Raw genomic sequence first — 18,495 nt, 5'->3', positions numbered from 1 at the left:
AACCGCCCAATGCAAAGAACAAAAAGATAAAGCGATAGAGGATCTCCCCGACAGATACCTCTCCCCGAAAAAAATTCCTCTGTGGCCTCACCATTCCACAAAATGCTCATACTAGCTGATGTTACACATTCCATGATGAGCCTAGATAAATGAATCGGTAAACCAGTCTATTGAAAAGTATCAAAAATGAAATCCCAGTTAAGTTGATCATATGCCTTCTCAAGATCAACCTTAATGGCCATAAACCCTTTCTTACCAGTTTTCCTGTGCATGGAATGAACCACTTCCTGAGCAACAACAATATTATCTACAATATGTCGCCCATGAACAAAGCTTGTCTGATTGGGGCCTATTAGATCAGGTAGTAAAGCTTGCAATCGATTAGCTATAATTTTAGTCACTGTCTTGTAAGCAATTGTGCATAAGCTTATGGGCCTGAACATTTTTAAGCTGGTAGGATGCTCCACTTTAGGAATCAAAATCAGAAGGGTAGTATTAATTTCTTGAGGGACCTTGCCCGTGATAAAAATATCATCAATAAACTTGCAAAAGGAAGGACCAACAATATTCCATTGAGACTGATAAAAAATAGCATGCAGACCATTAGTACTTAGAGTTTTAAGAGGCTTCATACTAAACACATCTATTTTAATTTTCTCCCCCAAAACTGGGGCAGCAGCACAATCAATATCATAAGTATCAAAGACTGGAAAAAAATTGGAACATCGTAATCTTGATAAATTGTAGTTTCACTTTTAAATAAGGAAGAAAAATACTCAACTGCATGGCTCCAAATATATTCCTCATCATACAACCAATTCCCTGAATTATCCTGAATGGCCTCAATTCTATTCCGCCACCTTCGAGTAATAATTTTTTTATGAAAGAAATTCGTATTTCTGTCTCCATGCAATAGCCAATCTTTTCAAATTTTTGTAGCCAAAGAATCTCCTCCTGGCCCATCACCATTTCTAACTCGTTTCCAAGCGGGCCTCTAACCGCATCAAACCTCTAGAGCTATAATTCTCTAAGGTTGCTTGAATCCCATTAATCTGATCCATAAGCCGGCGTTTTCCCTGAAAGGTATTCCCAAAAACCTCTCGATTCCAAGCTTGAATCGTCTGGACAAAATGAGAAGCCGTTGTATTATAATGGGCATGCGGATCCCACACATGCTTTACAAAAGTACTAAAGTGCTCATGTGTTAACCAAGAAGCCAAAAATCAGAAAGGCATGTTCACCTAGTGTCCAAACACAGCTCTTTCAAACCGAACCAGCATCAGCCTGTGATTTGAGGCAACCTTCAGAAGGTGGAGAACATAATTGTCTGTAAACTTAAGTAACCATTCATTGTTATACAAGGCTTTATCAAGACATTTAAAAAGCAATCCACATGACCAGGTAAACCTTGGACCTTTGAACTTTAAGTCAAAAATTTGATGCCCATCAAACCACTTTTGAAATAAGTTGCACACTCTCGAACTCCTTACAACACCCCCCTGCTTTTTTGAAGCATATAAAATAAAATTAAAATCCCCGCCAATCAACCAAAAGACCTTGGATTGAAAGAGCAAGGTTTTCCATATGACTCCACAGCTATCTCCACAACATTGGATTTGGACTGGCATAAACAGCTGTTGCCTAAGACACAAAGACATTATTCATACAAATTCTAAAATGAATAAATTGCCTATGATTAAGTAAACCTCCACCTCTATAAAATTCCGCCAAAGGAGCCAAATTCCTCCAGAAAAGCCCACAGCTTCCACTCGATGTGATTTATCAAAGCCATTTTTCATGATAAACTCATCTGCTTTAATCCCACTAATACGAGGTTCCATCAAAACCACTAGAGAATAGTTATACTTTTTAACAATTGTCCTAAAAGAGCGCCTAAACTTGCCTGAGGCCGCCCCTTGGACATTCCAGTACATGATACTTATTGACATAAAATACAAATAGAGAAGGACAGAATCCTACTGTTGCTGACCATTGACATCCATCAACGCCAAAGGTGTTTCTTGAACCATCGAGTCTTCATCATCAGACATCCCATCCCCATCAACACCACTCATAGGCACAGCTAGATGGGTATGAGCATTTCCAACTTCCTTCACACAAGAGATGTTATGAACATCTTGAGAGTCAGCCAAATGTTGTGGATCCGGTCCTTGCCTATCTCTATGCTTCGTGGCCACTTTCCTCACATCCCTGTTATGAAGGGTTTGGGAAGAACAAAACACCACAGTATGTTTAGTAGGGTCCAAGGTAGTAGCGAGAGGGGAGACATATTGATTACTAGAGACAAGCTGAAGAGTAAAGTGTGAGTTAAGATTATGGTTTGCTGAGGTAAGGAATTTATATATTTCTCTCTGATATTAAGAGCAGTCGACTGGAAGGGATTGTGAATAGGGTTCTCTGAGACATTTGGTTTCCTACTCTAAGTTTTTGCAGCCATAGCCTTGGTATGTGGCTTGCATCGTACCAAAGTCTTTACTGTGATATCTTTATTGGAAGTAAATGTAGGGTTTGAGATAGGTAAAGAGGCTGACGTGAGGTGGAGGGGATATCTGTGAAGGCTGCATGCACATGATTTTCACATTCATCTGTGACCTGAGCTAAGATTTAGAACCTTGAAGTACCAGCCCCAGCATGCTCACGATTATGGTTTAAATCACTAATATTCTCCTTACCACTATTAGGTTTCCTGCCTCTCCTGGTCGCAATCATCCAAGGTCCAAAGGGCACTACATTATCATCATCTTTACGACTAACATCCTGTTGGGCAGGGGCCTCGTTACCCGGCATAGCCTGTTGAGCCTGACCAACATTTCCAAAGTTTGTCGAAGTGCCAACTTCCTTGCAGTTGCTGCTATTATGGCCGTATCTTCCACACTTAAAATAGATCACTGGCAATCCCTCGTATTCTGCCTTTTGAACATTCCCATCCAACTCAAACTGAGATACCAATGGCTTAGCTAAGGAGATATTTACTGCAAGTCGGGTAAATCTTCCACGAGTAGAAGAGGCTATATTCGAATCGATTTTAATCACGATGCCCACTAACTGGTCGAGCTTCTATAAGATTTTACGATCATAAAGATGAACAACAAGGCCAGGTAACCAGATCCATACCATGACTTGATCAAAAGCCGTATTTGTGAAATCAAAAGACGGCGTCCATGGCTGCACCGTTAAGTAATGACCCATTATAAGCCAAGGGCCCTTAGTTAGAGCATCAACAACATCACCTACCGAGCGAAAACGAACCAAAAAATAATTGTTCTCTAAATCAATCACCGAGAAACCCATGGTTGTTTTCCACAATACATTCAATCTTGCACAGAGAGTTCTGTATCCAATTGTGCGGCCAAGCAACTTCACAACAATTGAGTTCTTCCACAGTTCACTCAACTTTTCATGAACCCTAGCCGAGAAAGTGATGGACGGCATAGGTCCCTCGTTATTCTCAATCACATCCCCTTCCTCAAACTCCCCTAGTCTACCTCCAAAACCTTGCTCCAGCGCTTGCGACACATTCACGAGAGTTTCTTTGTACGAAACCTGCATAAGGTTATCACCAGCTTGTTCCTCATCACGAAACCTTGCTTTCTTGGTCGTTCTAGCCTCTCTAAACGGCGGAGGAAAAATCCCTCCCAAAATAGGATTTTCACCACGTCCGAGATTTTCGGACCTTTCAATCATTTCTTTTTTAGAGTAGTTAAATATTAATCTGAGTAAGTGGTTTTAAAGAGCTTAATTAAGTTCATTAATTTGACTTGGTCCGCTTACGTACCTAGTTGGAGGGGAAAAAAAGTTAAAAAGGAGAGGTTTGTACTTTAGTTGATTTTTCTTTTTCCTCACGTTGATACGTGTATCCTTGTGGAGGTAATAATAAGAAGTCATAACTAGTCATGATCCAATTGGAAGGGAAAACTAATTTCCAAGAATATGCAATGATCAAATCCAATAGACCAAAGGCTCTAGACGACCTGGTATTATATTTTTACTAATAGTTAATTGTTAACTGAAACTTGATGATCAAGTTAAATATTATCAAAAAGGGTTGACTGACATAGGTCCATTCTTCAGTCAACTTGTTATATATTGAGGCATGTTGGCCGGATAGCATAATTTCTCTTTTGGGTGCAATTGTTCATGTATCAGCTTGATTTCTTGCGTTATTGTTTTTCTTAATATTTGTGAAAGCTAGCAGAGCAGATCACACACACACACACACAAATATATATAACGGTGGGCAATGTCAGAACCGGCAACGATAACGGCAATAACGGCAACATAGCAGATCATAACAGCAACGGCAGTGGGAAGTCTGTTAGCAGGGGCCATTCTAGGTGAGGCGTTTCAAGAGATGACGGTGGCGATTAAAGAATAACTTCAGAGACGCCCTAAATAGCCTTGAAAACACCATCACCCTGTTAAGTCCTTTGATCAAAGAAATGGATAGGTTAAATCAAGAGCTGGAGGACTCTAATAAAAGAGAAGAGATCATTCGTTTGTTTCTTCAACAGCTGAAGAAAGGGGAAGCTCTGGTTTCAAAGTGCTCAAGCATCCGTCGCTGGAACTTGTGCAAGAGGAGGAAATACGAAAAAAGGCTTCGGAATATGGATTCTTCTCTTCGTGAGCTTTCCGGAGTGCTCCAGGTTGGACAAGCGCTTGATACCCAGTGCCTTCAACGTATAATACAAGATATATTTACCACTAATTAATTAAGGGCGCTGGGCGGGCGCATTTGTTTTTGTTATGCCTAGCCGATGGGTTGCCGCAGCCTTGCTGTTGGGGCGTGTGAGTGCTGATATTTAAACCAAAAAAAATTAATTAACAAATTAAATTATGACACTGTGGGTGTTAGAGAAAAAAATAATTTATTAATACTATAACACCACGACGTGTGATAGTTCATTATTTCGTTGGCTTTTTATGAGCCTTTAATCTCTTTACATGTTTTTTTTTTTTTAAATTTCATCTATGTTTCTAAACAAAAAAGTATATATTAACTAGTAATTGTTTTCACCAATCATCTTTTCTAATCATCTATGAACTTTTCTTTGATAGATGTATCTTTTATTCCATTTAGAAGCCACATTATCTCACTACCAAATAGGCTTAAATTAAATCTCAGAAGTACATGCATTTAATTAGTCAAATTCTCTAAAGATTATGTTATGACTACGAAAAATGTCGTGAGAAAGAGAGTTTAGGGTTTACGGTTGATTCCAACGCAAGCAATGCATATTGAATTATCATGTTATAATATGGAAAAAAAAGTTCTTTATATTAAAAAATATCAATATAGATTTTTAAAATTTTTTTTTTTAAATTTGAACATACGCATACTGCATGGGACTTATGTGACATGCAACCTACCCCAGTCATCAACTCATTTGATAATATTTAACTTGATCGCTTGATTTGCAAGTTTCGATTAACTATTAGTAATAACATCCATTCGTCTAGAACTCGGCATATTGATTTCATCATTGCATATTCTTAGAAATTTCATTATGACTAGTAAGTAGTTAACTGCAGCCACGCAACGACGTTGAAACCTTCAAAGAAAGAGTAGTATGTACAAAAGAACAAAAATGAATACAAAAACGCTAAAAGATAAAATAAATAAATAAATAAAAAGACAAATCGTTACTTTAAACTAGTTGATTGTGCGTACACATGTCATTATTCAATTGGATCATGTCCTCCATTTTCTCTCCATTTTTGCACATCAATTATGGGCTAACGCCTCAAGGTAAATATTTTATTGATAAAAATCAAGACTGTCATGTAATTTATAAATGGTGAGATTTAAACCCACTATGACATACAAGCACGATAAAAATCAAGATCGTAATGTCATATATATATATGAAAAGAATATTTACAGTATCCTGAAAGTGCACATCCGCTCAAAAATTCTGATCGAATGTCTGTTTCTGTAAAGAGTTAAAAGAAACAAGTAGTCGAGCAATTAAACCCAATTGCAACACTCAATCCGTCATCAATCAAGTAAATTACCGGGTCATTGCTTAATCTTTAATTTTTATTTCCCATTCCAGTATTAAAGATTAATTCTACTTGCATACTTGGTCAAAAGAGGAAAAAAAAAATGCTACTTGTACATGATAGCGACCTAAAAAAAAATTTGAAAATTGGTTCCCAATTCTCATCTAAGGAAAAATTACATGTTGGCTTTAATTAAATATTGAATAATATTACTTTCTTTTTAGTAGTATCTCAATCTCGATATCATTGCGATGCTTATTTGAAAAGTTTATAGTTAGTTAGTTTATTTTTTTATTTTATTATTATTATTATTTGTTCGGGTTGGATTTTTCTAAAAAACTTCAGAAGTATAGTCGACCCTAATTTACTTAGAACTCATTGTTGTTGTCGAGCTGATCACGTAAGTACAACCTGGAGCCTATGTTGGCGACCTGGTTCACAAGTACGACCTGAGATTTATGTGAATAACCTGATTTAAGAATACAACCTTAGACTTATATGAGCGACCAGGAAATTCACCGGTCCGACCTCGAAATTTATTTGCCCGACCAGAGAATTAGCTTGACATAGAAAGCTATTGGTTAAGATAACGTGGCCTAATTTCTAGGAAAGTTGTGTGCCACGATCTATTTAAACTATCTCCAACCGATGACCACGTGCAACTGCTGAAGAAAGTGGGCAGAAGTTAAAGGTGGTAACCACCCATGACCAGGGGCCTATTTAAGCTGAAAATGGCAACTGAGGTAGGGGTTAGCAAAAATCAACCAAAAAACTCTAGAAGTGACCTATCTAAGAGCCTTAACAGAGCTGACCATATTTTGAGTTCTTTGATCGGAAAGTTCCTTTCTTTTGAACCCATTCACAATTCTTCCCTCTCATTTTTATCTCTTTATACACAATTTCTGACTTAAGCATCGGAGGGTCTGCGCCGGAAACCCACCGGCGTATCCTAACCGTGTTTTCTGGTTGACAGGTACGGAAAATTGCGGTCATATTGGCGTTTGAGCTTGGATTCGTGCTGTAATTCCCCTAAAGAAACAAATTCAGCTGTTGAGGTCGTTTTTCGGCATCAACATCTTGGCGCCGTCTGTGGGGATCAGTGCGAAAAGCCATACGTTTGAAATTCAGAAGGAAGAGGCTATCAGATTACGGAATAACGATGGATGACAACGACGGAGATAGGCAGACCTTGCGCCAATTGGCGGAGGAAATGAATGCCACAGCAGATAAGAGATGGAGAGAAGGGATTGAGAGGCAAATGGCAAAGTTTGAAGAGATGATCAGGGGGCTGGTTGATGCCCAAGTCAGAGGGGCTCAAGTTCGAGCTAATGACCCAGAGAGTAGTGGAGCGCGAGAGAGGGAAGAGCTTGGTGGTGAACAGCAGAGCGGAATGGGACTACCACAAGTTGGGGCACGACAAGAGAATAGAAGTGCTGGAGAACAAGTGAATGAGTTGAGAGGGAGAATCAATGACTTGAATCAAGAAAGGGAGAGGGAAGAGCTGAGAGACCCCCACCGGGCAAATGAGCTTGAGCAGCGAATGATGCAATTTCAAAAAACTTTAGAGGCATTAGAGGCAAAAACAGAGGGCAAGAAAGTGGTAGGAAGGTTGTTACTTGATGACGAGTCCCCCTTGGTACGTGAAGTGATGGCGGTAACCTTGCCACCCAAGTATGTGGTTCCAGCCTTGGTGTATGAAGGCAAAACTGACCCGAATCATCACATGGAGAAGTTTAATGAGATGACCGGGATCCAAGGCTTGAATGATTTTCAAAGGTGTCGTGTTTTTCCTTTAACCTTAGAAGGACAAGCACGGGAGTGGTACCGGAGATTAAAGAAGGGAAGCATAGGGAATTTCAAGGAGTTATGTGAGCTTTTCGCTGTGCGTTTTAGGGGTTCATGCATACCAGAGCAAGATACGAGCAGATTAACAAAATTGGTCCAAGGAGAATTTGAAAGTTTGAGGAGTTTTGTGACCAGGTATCATAAGGAGGTTACTGATCTAGGAGCCTTTGATCATCTAGATGCTCTGGAGGGATTAAAGAAGGGGTTGAGAATCAACCGATTGTGGAATAGCTTATATAATAAGGGGATAACAACATATGCTGAGGCGTATGACCAGGCAAAATTGGATATGAAAACTGAAGATGCAGAAGAAGAAAAGAGGAGAATGGAAATGCAGACAGGGGGTCCAATGAGAAAGGGAGACCTGAGAAGGAGAGGAGATAACTCTGGGTATAGCTCGAGGATGAACATGGGTGATAGACGTCATTATGATAGAGGGTTGCTCAATTATAGACAACCAGAAAGGCCGGGTCGAAATTGGGAAGCAAATCGTGAAAGAAGAGAAATCTCATTAGTAGGAAGGGGCCGAGAGGGAGGAAATAATTATGGGAGGAACCAACGGGAGAACGGAGTAAGAGATTACAATAGGTTGCCACCACCTGTAGACCGGAGAGGACTGAGATCTGACAATGGGGTGAATTTATTAGAACAGAGTGGAAGATACACACCACTGAACACGAGCAGAGCAGAAATATATGCTGCAATAAAAGATAAGGGGTTACTAACACCGCCAAAGCAGATTGTAAGGGGTTTGGGTGGAAGTGCTCACCACAAGTATTGCGAGTTTCACAAGGTGACCGGACATGGAACTGTAGATTGCATTGACTTGAAGGAACAGATTGAATGGCTAGTGCAAAATCAATATTTAAAGGAGTATGTGGATGACCAAGGAAGAGGTAGGAGAGGAGACATCATAGATAATGTAGCGATGATGATTATGGGAGGGCCGACTTTAGCAGGAGACTCAAACCGCTCAAGGAGAAATTATAGCCGATATTCATTAAAAAGTTTTGAGGTGAATTTTAATGTTCCGATACCAAAGAAGCAGCGGATTCAAAGGGTGCCGATCATGTTCACAGACGAGGACGAGGAAGCAGTCGCACATCCACATGAGGATGCGCTTGTAGTGAAGGTTGTCTTGGCAGGGCAGGAATTGAACCGAGCTTTTGTAGATGGGGGAAGCTCGGTTGACATTTTGTTTAAGCAAACTCTTGACGATCTACAAATAGGAGACCTCAGGCTTGATCCGGTCAGAACATCACTAAAGGGGTTCGGTGGGGCTGAGTTGATTCCCCTTGGGTTGATTGACTTGCCACTTACAATAGGGTCCAGCCCACTACAAAAGACAGTGATGTTGACATGGTTGGTAGTTGATGAGCCAAGCCCTTATCAAGTTATTTTGGGCAGACCATTCAATAGAATAGCAGGAGCAGTGAGCTCAACCCATATGCAATGTGTGAAGTTTAGAGTTCAAGGTGGAGTTGGAGTGATGAGGGGCCAGCAACAAGTAGCTCGAAGCTGTTACGCTACAGCTGCAAGAGAATCCATGCAGATCACAAGTATCGATCCACGAGCTGAAAATAGGTTATGCCAACAGCAACCTAATGAAGAAATGAAACAAGTGCAAGTAGATGAGGATGATCCGAGCAGAGTAGTGAGAGTGGGAACAAAGATAACGGATACCATTTTCAATGAGCTTCAGAATTTATTGGTGGAGTATAATGACATATTTGCTTGGAGCCATGAAGATATGCCGGGAATAGACCCACGAATTATGTGTCACCGGTTGGCTATAGATAAAAAATATAAGCCTGTGAAGCAGAAAAGAAGAGTGTTCAACCAGGAAAGGTATGAGGCCATCCACGATGAGGTGGATAAATTGTTGAAAGCGGGGTTTATAAGGGAAGTGAACTATCCAGAATGGGTTTCGAATGTGGTGATGGTTAAAAAGGCGAATGGAAAATGGAGGATGTGCGTGGACTTTACCGACCTCAATAAAGCTTGTCCCAAAGATAGTTTTCCTCTCCCAAAGATTGATCAGTTAGTGGATTCAACAGCCGGGCATGGCTTGATGAGTTTCATGGATGCATTCTCAGGATACAACCAGATTCGTATGTCCACAGCAGATGAAGAAAAGACAGCTTTTGTAACCGACCAAGGATTGTATTGCTATCGTGTGATGCCGTTCGGATTAAAAAATGCAGGAGCTACTTATCAAAGGTTAGTAAACAAGCTTTTCAAACCCTTGATTGGTAAAACGATGGAGGTATATGTAGATGACATGATAACCAAGTCTGTTAAGCCGGTCGAACATACATCGCATTTGCGTGAGACGTTTGAGGTTCTGCGAAAAAATCAGATGAAGTTGAATCCGGAAAAGTGTGCCTTTGGAGTGGAATCAGGGAAATTTTTGGGCTTTCTAGTTAGCCAGAGGGGGATAGAGGCTAATCCGGAAAAAGTAGAGGTCATTCTCAAGATGAGGTCGCCGAAGGATCTTAAAGATGTTCAGAGCTTAGCTGGGAAAGTTGCCGCGCTGAGCAGGTTCATTTCGAAATCATCAGATAAATGCCATCCGTTTTTTGAATTGATGAAGAAAGGAAAAAGATTGAGGTGGTCGGAAGAATGTGAGACAGCATTTCAACAATTAAAGGCATATTTGGCTAACGTACCAACTTTGGCTAAGCCCTTAGTTGGCGATGTTCTCTTGATCTACTTGGCGGTGTCTGATTATTCAACTAGCTCGGTCCTGGTAAAAGAAGAAGATGGAGTTCAACGTCCTGTATACTACACGAGCAGATCTTTTACAGGGGCGGAAGTTAGATACCCTATTGCAGAAAAGTGGGCGATGGCTTTAGTTGTAGCCGCAAGAAAGCTGAGGCCGTATTTCCAAGCTCATAAGATCGTGGTCGTCACCAATCAACCTTTAAGACAAATTTTGCACAAACCAGACATTTCAGGAAGGTTGGTTAAGTGGTCAGTAGAGCTAAGTGAATTCGACATCAGTTACCGACCGAGGTCAGCAATTAAAGCACAAGCTCTGGTCGACTTCATTAATGATTGCAGTGACGGTAATGAAGGAATGGATGCTGGGCAGGAGATTAAAGAGGCAGAGAAGAATAATGATATATGGGAGCTTAATGTAGATGGAGCTGCAAACCCAGAAGGGTCAGGCGGAGGAATTGTTCTTGTTTCGCCCGACCAAGAAGAAGTATGCTACGCTCTCAAATATCAATTTCATCCTACAAACAATGAAGCAGAATATGAAGCTCTCATTGCGGGTCTAAAACTAGCAAGAGCATTGGGGGTTCGGCATTTGAAGGTGAAGAGTGACTCGCAACTGGTAGTAAACCACCTGAATGGGACATTTCAAGCCAAAAGTGAGAACATGTCTAAGTATTTGAGCAAAGCACTGCAACTATGGGGTAACTTTGATCAAGCTACAATGGAGCAAGTTCCGAGGGGAGAGAATTACCGAGCAGATTATATAGCAAGACTGGCAGCTGCAGAATGCCCAAAGTTCCCACGAGGAATCCCATTGGAATCGGTTTCAAAGCCATGTATAAGCGATCCCGAGATGGAAGTTTGTGTGGTAGAAGATGAGAAGAGCTGGATGATGCCTATCATGAGGTACATTGAATTTGGGGAACAACCTCGAGATAAAGCAGAGGCAAGAAGGCTGCGATGCAAGGCAATACGCTACTCCATTATCGAAGGTGTACTGTATAGGAGAGGTTACACTTTACCTTACCTACGATGTTTGGGCTCGGTTGAGGCCAACTATGTGATGAGAGAGGTGCATGAGGGAATTTGCGGAAATCACGGCGGAGGTAGAGCGTTGGCCCATAAAATAATAAGGCAAGGTTATTTTTGGCCGACCGTGCATGAAGATGCACATGAGTTAGTTCGAAGATGTGATGAATGCCAGAAGTTCGCTGTAATTGCAAGACAACCACCAGAAAACATGATGACAATGGGGAGCACTTGGCCATTTGCACAATGGGGGGTGGATCTTATCGGACCAATGCCGACTGGGAGAGGACAAATGAAATACGCGGTGGTAGCCATTGATTATTTTACTAAGTGGATTGAAGTTGAACCGCTACAAACGATAACCGAGAAGCGCACAACAGATTTCATATGGCGGAATGTGATTTGCAGATATGGCCTACCGCAAGCTATTATCACCGATAATGGAACCCAATTTAATAATGAGAATTTCAAGAAGTTTTGTAGTCAGCTCGGCATTGAACTACGGTTTATCTCACCTGCCCATCCGAAGGCAAACGGACAAGTAGAGGCGGCGAACAAAACTATAAAGCAGTTGCTGAAGAAAAGGTTGGGTGAAAAGAAGGGAGCTTGGGTGGATGAGCTTCCAGGAGTGTTGTGGGCCTATAGAACGACCGTGAAGACTTCAACAGGGGAGACTCCATTCTCACTTGCTTTCGGCCATGAGGCTGTAATCCCAGCTGAGGTTGGCATTGAGACACATCGGACAAAGTATTATGATGAGATAGTAAACATGGAACATATGTTGTTGGATTTGGATTTGCTTGATGAGAAGAGAGAGGCGGCAAGAGGTCGAGCGGCAATTTACCAGCAAAAAGTGGCTAAGTTCTACAACAAAAATGTCCGGCTACGACAATTTCAGGAGGGGGATCTGGTGCTCCGCAAAGTCAACCAGTCAACCAAAAAGCCAGCCGATGGAGTTCTGGGGCCGAGCTGGGAAGGACCATACAGAGTACTACACGCATTTGGTAATGGCGCATATAAGTTAGGTTATCCGAACGGCAGGGTCGTCGGCAAGGCGTGGAATGCAGAGCACCTGCGAAAATACTATCAGTAGGCCAATCTCATCTATGATATTCTAGTTTGTTTATTTTCTTTAAATATGCTAGGAAAGTTTGTTATTTCAGTTTGTTATGTGTGTAGTTCTGTTATTTCTGCTATATTAATCAATGAGGTTATTCAGAAGTGCAACTCTATCTTTTATCTATTGTGACCGGTCTTATTGAGTTCGGTAATTTTTCGACCTTATTGAGATCCTACGTGAAAATACTTATCCAATCTTATTGAGATTGAGATCGACATTCGACCTTATTGAGGTCCAACGTGAAAATATTTATCCAATCTTATTGAGATTGAGATCGACATTCGACCTTATTGAGGTCCAACGTGAAAATATTTATCCAATCTTATTGAGATTGAGATCGACATGGCGACCTTGTTGAGGTCAAACGTGAAAATATTTATCCAATCTTATTGAGATTGAGATCGACATTTCGACCTTATTGAGGACCAACATGAAAATACTTATCCAATCTTTTTGAGATTGAGATCGACATGGCGACCTTGTTGAGGTCCAACGTGAAAATATTTATCCAATCTTATTGAGATTGAGATCGACATGGCGACCTTGTTGAGGTCCAACGTAAAAATATTTATCCAATCTTATTGAGATTGAGATCGACATTCGACCTTATTGAGGTCCAACGTGAAAATATTTATCCAATCTTATTGAGATTGAGATCGACATTTCGACCTTATTGAGATCCAACGTGAAAAGTTTTTCAATCTAATTGAGATTGAGATCGACATATTTGGGCATAATTGAGGTCTAACGTGAAAAAATTCATTCAATCTTATTGAGATTGAAATAGACATTTTTTGACCTAATTGAAGCCCATTAAAATAATAATAATAATAATAACAATAATAATCTATCCAATGAGATTGAGGTTGACCATTGCCTTGTCGAGGGCGGCCATAAACTTAGCAATTAAGTTCTACAATTTCTTATTTTGCTGAGCTCGGCCATTTCCTTGTCGAGGTCAGCTATAGCCATAACATTTAAGTTCTACAATTTTCAAATTATTAAGGTCGACATTTTAGTTTCGTAAAGCCTACGGTTGAGGTCGACATTTTAGTTTTGAAAAGCCCACGGTTGAGGTCGACACTTGCTTTGTGAGCTCTACCTTTGAAGTCGACACATGTTGCTTTGAAAGTTCTACGTTTGAGGTTGTTTATTAAGGTCGACATTTTATTTTTGTAAAGCCCACAGTTGAGGTCGACACTTGCTTTGTGAGCTCTACCTTTGAAGTCGACACTTGTTGCTTTGAAAGTTCTACGTTTGAGGTTGTTTATTAAGGTCGACACTTGTTGCTTTGTGAGCTCTACGTTTGAGGTTGTTTATTAAGGTCGACATTTTAGTTTCGTAAAAGCCTACGGTTGAGGTCGACATTTTAGTTTTGAAATGCCCACGGTTGAGGTCGACACTTGCTTTGTGAGCTCTACCTTTGAAGTCGACACTTGTTGCTTTGAAAGTTCTACGTTTGAGGTTGTTTATTAAGGTCGACATTTTATTTTTGTAAAGCCCACAGTTGAGGTCGACACTTGCTTTGTGAGCTCTACCTTTGAAGTCGACACTTGTTGTTTTGAAAGTTCTACGTTTGAGGTTGTTTATTAAGGTCGACATTTTAGTTTTGTAAATTCCACGGTTGAGGTCGACACTTTCTTTGTGAGCTCTATATTTTTGCTTTGTGAGCTCTATGTTTGAGGTTGTTTATTAAGGCCGACAGTTTAGTTTTGTGAGGTCTACGATTGAGGTTGACACTTCAGATTTGTACGGCCTATGGTTGAGGTCGACATTTTAGCTTGGTAAGATCTATGCGCGAGGTTGACACTTCGTAAGAATCTATAGCGAGGTCAGCTTCGATCTTCCTAAGGTCAACTTTCCAGCTTAGTTACAATCGGCAGTAGCCTAAACATCTTCAGTCTTGTTGCGGTCGGCATTAGCTTTATTAAAAATAAGCGTGCAAGCTATGTAACAATTATCTAAAGTACAAACACAAAATGAAAGCGCAACAAGAGTTATACGTTCGTAAAACTACAAAAAGGCAAGCCTTATAGCAACTTTTCAAATCTACTTAGAAAGCACTCTCCTCGTCTTCAGCAACTCTGCTTGTTAAAGATGCCTCACCCTCAACTCTAATCTCATCACCCTGAAGAACTCGATTAGCTTCTTGATCCGTACCCAATGACTTCCTCTTAGCCTTTTCTTTGCTCACATAAGCGGTCAACATCCATTGAAAGTCCATGTCTGGGTGTTTCTCTTGGAACAATTCGATGCATGTCTGAATGACATCCGCCTTCAATTGCCTTTTCTCTAGTCGAATGCGTTGATCAACATCAGACTTAACTTTTTCCAACTCATAGCTAAGATCGGCAATCTTGGAGTCTTTGCTCACATTAGATTTCTTTTCGGCTACCAAGTCTTCTGCCAAGCGAGTATTTTCATCGTTGCGAGCATTGAGATCACGCTTGAGCCGATCTCGTTCGCTTGCTGTTTTTTCGTTCGTGAGGTTGGCTTTCATCAAAGCGCGCTCGAGTTCTTCTATTTTTGCATGGCCTTTCAATGACTTGGCAAACGTCTCGATATGCGCGGCCATGATCAAGGATTGCTGGAAAAGAAAGCATGACAATTAGGATGGAAAGTATAAACATCACAGAAATAAAGGTTGTGAATTAATACCCACCTCAACTTGGTTTCGAGCAAGCGCTTCAAGAGCATGAGTAGCTGACAAGTGGGAAAAATTCTCGAGGGTATCCTGGCTCACAAAACGAGCAGCTAAGTTCACCATGGGTAGTAAGTCCTCCGCTCTTCCTCGCTTTGACTCTATGATGTCACTGCTTTCAAGCAAGCTTCCTTTCGGACATATCGGGGAAGGGGTAGGTGGCAAAATGCGCAGGGGACGAGAATCACTAGCTCGGTCACTTTTGCTCTGAGGTAGCATGTTGCGAGCTGAAACCGCGGGCTGTTTCTCTTTTTTCTCATCAACTTTGTTTTTCTGTGATGCCCGCCGTGGTTTCTTATTACGTGGTTCGCCTTCTTCGTCCGACATCTCCTCGATCAAGGCTTTTGCAATTTCTGCAGGGGTACGCTTGGCGGTAGACATGTTTCCTGCAACAATAGCAACCACACTAAAATTAGTGAATCTTTGGCGTATGACAACATGGGTAACCACTTAGTAAAATTTTACCTTTTGTTCTCTTTGTTTTCTTTTTCTTGCTGTAATGTGGTAGACTGGAAATGAGGTAAGTGCTCAACAATCTCTCGGATGTCAACAACAACTTCCAATCCTCCGCATTTAGCAATCCTTTCTCAACTCTAACACTCAGCTTGTCACCTATATCAACTTTCTTCTTCCAAGTCACTGCAGTAAAAACATGCGTTAGATTGTATCCTTATTTCGACCTTAACCTGAACAAAACTTGTATTACCTGGTCTACTAAAATGAGTGGGAACTTTAAACCAACCCTTGGTCAGCTCTACATCCCTACCCCAATTTCCACCTACCACGAAATACTTGTTTTTCCAACCTCTACATGAACCTGGAAAGTCAAGTACTATTCTTCTACTCTTTGTTTTTGACATAAAATAGTACCATCCTTTGTGGTTGATCCCATGCTCATTACAAAAATATAAGTGAGTAAACTCCTTGAAACAAGGCTCAGTTTTATTCTGCTCAGCCCATACAACATACATACCACCTAAAACCCTCCAGCCATTCGGGTCAAGTTGACCTGGACTCAAACCCACTCTCACCAACATTCGAGCAAAGTAAGGTTGAATGGGCAACCTGAAACCAAGATCAAACATTTCCAGATAAATCGCAGTCTCTCCATTACTCAATTTGCTTGCCACCTCATCTTCGCCCAATAACCTAAGTGTAATATCGTCTGGGATCAAATATTCTTTCCTCAACTCTTCAATCTCTGTCTCCGTTGTATCAAAGTTTAGCCTGTTCACGCCGTATTCTTCATGCTCATCTCCCTCATCTTCAAATTGTGCACAACTCGATTCCTCATTCACCTCATTTCCGCAGCTTGTATTCTTAGACTCATTTTCGGCCGTATTACAATTTAATTCTGCATTATCTTCCCTGACTTTTCCATTATCATCTATACCCGATGCAGTATCACTGATCCCATCCAACAACTCCTTATTCGCATTTTGCGAGTAGCTACAAAGTGACCCATCTTTACTCCTTAAGTCCATTCCCGCCTAATATTACATTTAACAAAACTTCATTCCCAGTCAATACTAACACCCATTAAATCAACAGTTTTTCATTACCAGCACCACATCCAACACAAAACAACACATAGCCAATCCTAAATGCCCAGCAAAACTCACATTTAATATACACATGAATACAACAAGCAGATGTGTCTGGGATGAGATAACTCACCGGATCTCCTTCAACCCGAATGAATTCGAGTTTTGCTGAAGGTCAACAGCAGTAACATCATTCAGCATTCTATTAGTTCTGCATCAGTAGTAAACGGCAACATGAGCTCGATTTTGACAACACAACCCCAAAAAAAAAAAAAAAAAAAAAAAAAAAAAAGACGCAGAAAGAACGCAAAAAATTTAGAGGGAAGTGAATAACGAGAGTGAACAAACTAGAAACGAGGGGAGCAGGACACTCACCATGTAGCTCCATTTTGGCTAGCTTCGTCAAATTCGCAGAGACGGCGGCTGGGTAACATTTCTCTGGATTTCAATGTGAAAAAGTGTGTGGAAAATGAAAGCCCTGACCCACGAGCCAAGTAGCTTGAGGATATGACGTGTGATTTTCACATACACACTTCAAGTCACGTGCCCTCTTTTCTCTTTATAGTTTTATTATTATTATTTAGTTTTGTTTTGTTTTGTTTGTTTTGTTTGTTTTGTTTGTTTTGTCTTTTTCCTTTTTCTTTTGTCCGTTCTTTTTGCCAAATTTCTCTTTATAGTTTTATTATTATTATTTGGTTTTGTTTTGTTTGTTTTGTCTTTTTCCTTTTTCTTTTGTCCGTTCTTTTTGCCAAATTTCTTCTAACTTTTACAACTATTAATTTCGGTATTATTTCTGCTCCACTCTTCAACATCCACCACTTGCGGCCATATTGCTCTTCCCTTTTTTGTTTTAGTTTTCAATACCGTTCACGTCTTCTCAGTATTGAAAACTAGGGGACTGGTGTTTGGTTTACACAATTTTTTCTATTTCCACTGATTAGTTTCCAATACCGGTAATGACTTTCCGATATCGAAAACTAGGGGACTGGTGTTCGGGTTGGATTTTTCTAAAAAACTTCAGAAGTATAGTCGACCCTAATTTACTTAGAACTCATTGTTGTTGTCGAGCTGATCACGTAAGTACAACCTGGAGCCTATGTTGGCGACCTGGTTCACAAGTACGACCTGAGATTTATGTGAATAACCTGATTTAAGAATACAACCTTAGACTTATATGAGCGACCAGGAAATTCACCGGTCCGACCTCGAAATTTATTTGCCCGACCAGAGAATTAGCTTGACATAGAAAGCTATTGGTTAAGATAACGTGGCCTAATTTCTAGGAAAGTTGTGTGCCACGATCTATTTAAACTATCTCCAACCGATGACCACGTGCAACTGCTGAAGAAAGTGGGCAGAAGTTAAAGGTGGTAACCACCCATGACCAGGGGCCTATTTAAGCTGAAAATGGCAACTGAGGTAGGGGTTAGCAAAAATCAACCAAAAAACTCTAGAAGTGACCTATCTAAGAGCCTTAACAGAGCTGACCATATTTTGAGTTCTTTGATCGGAAA

The 18,495-nt window shown here is 40.6% G+C and overlaps 2 protein-coding genes across 3 annotated transcripts; one reads left to right on the top strand and one right to left on the bottom strand.

Annotated features, from left to right (window-relative positions):
* The first annotated feature begins 7,180 nt into the window (after nt 1-7,180).
* LOC127900566 (uncharacterized) lies at nt 7,181-12,709 on the top strand. The gene has a single exon (XM_052435719.1). It carries the CDS (start codon nt 7,181-7,183, stop codon nt 12,707-12,709), a length of 5,529 nt encoding a protein of 1,842 aa, XP_052291679.1.
* A 1,930-nt stretch (nt 12,710-14,639) lies between these two features.
* LOC127901343 (uncharacterized) lies at nt 14,640-17,498 on the bottom strand. 2 transcript variants are annotated; one of them, XM_052438459.1, is made up of 6 exons: nt 17,357-17,498; nt 17,115-17,192; nt 16,144-17,037; nt 15,903-16,076; nt 15,399-15,823; nt 14,640-15,323 (listed from the first exon to the last, which is right to left on the bottom strand). In XM_052438459.1, exons 3-6 carry the CDS (start codon nt 16,919-16,921, stop codon nt 14,790-14,792), a joined length of 1,911 nt encoding a protein of 636 aa, XP_052294419.1. In that variant the 5' UTR covers nt 16,922-17,037; nt 17,115-17,192; nt 17,357-17,498; the 3' UTR covers nt 14,640-14,789. The 2 variants fall into 2 exon arrangements, with proteins under 2 accessions (XP_052294419.1, XP_052294420.1); XM_052438460.1 differs by having other exon boundaries at nt 16,144-16,927.
* Nucleotides 17,499-18,495: the final 997 nt, after the last annotated feature.

The sequence above is a fragment of the Citrus sinensis genome, chromosome 3 (genome assembly GCF_022201045.2).
Source record: "Citrus sinensis cultivar Valencia sweet orange chromosome 3, DVS_A1.0, whole genome shotgun sequence".
In the NCBI taxonomy this organism is placed as follows: domain Eukaryota; kingdom Viridiplantae; phylum Streptophyta; class Magnoliopsida; order Sapindales; family Rutaceae; genus Citrus; species Citrus sinensis.
This window is presented reverse-complemented; position numbering and strand designations above follow the sequence as displayed.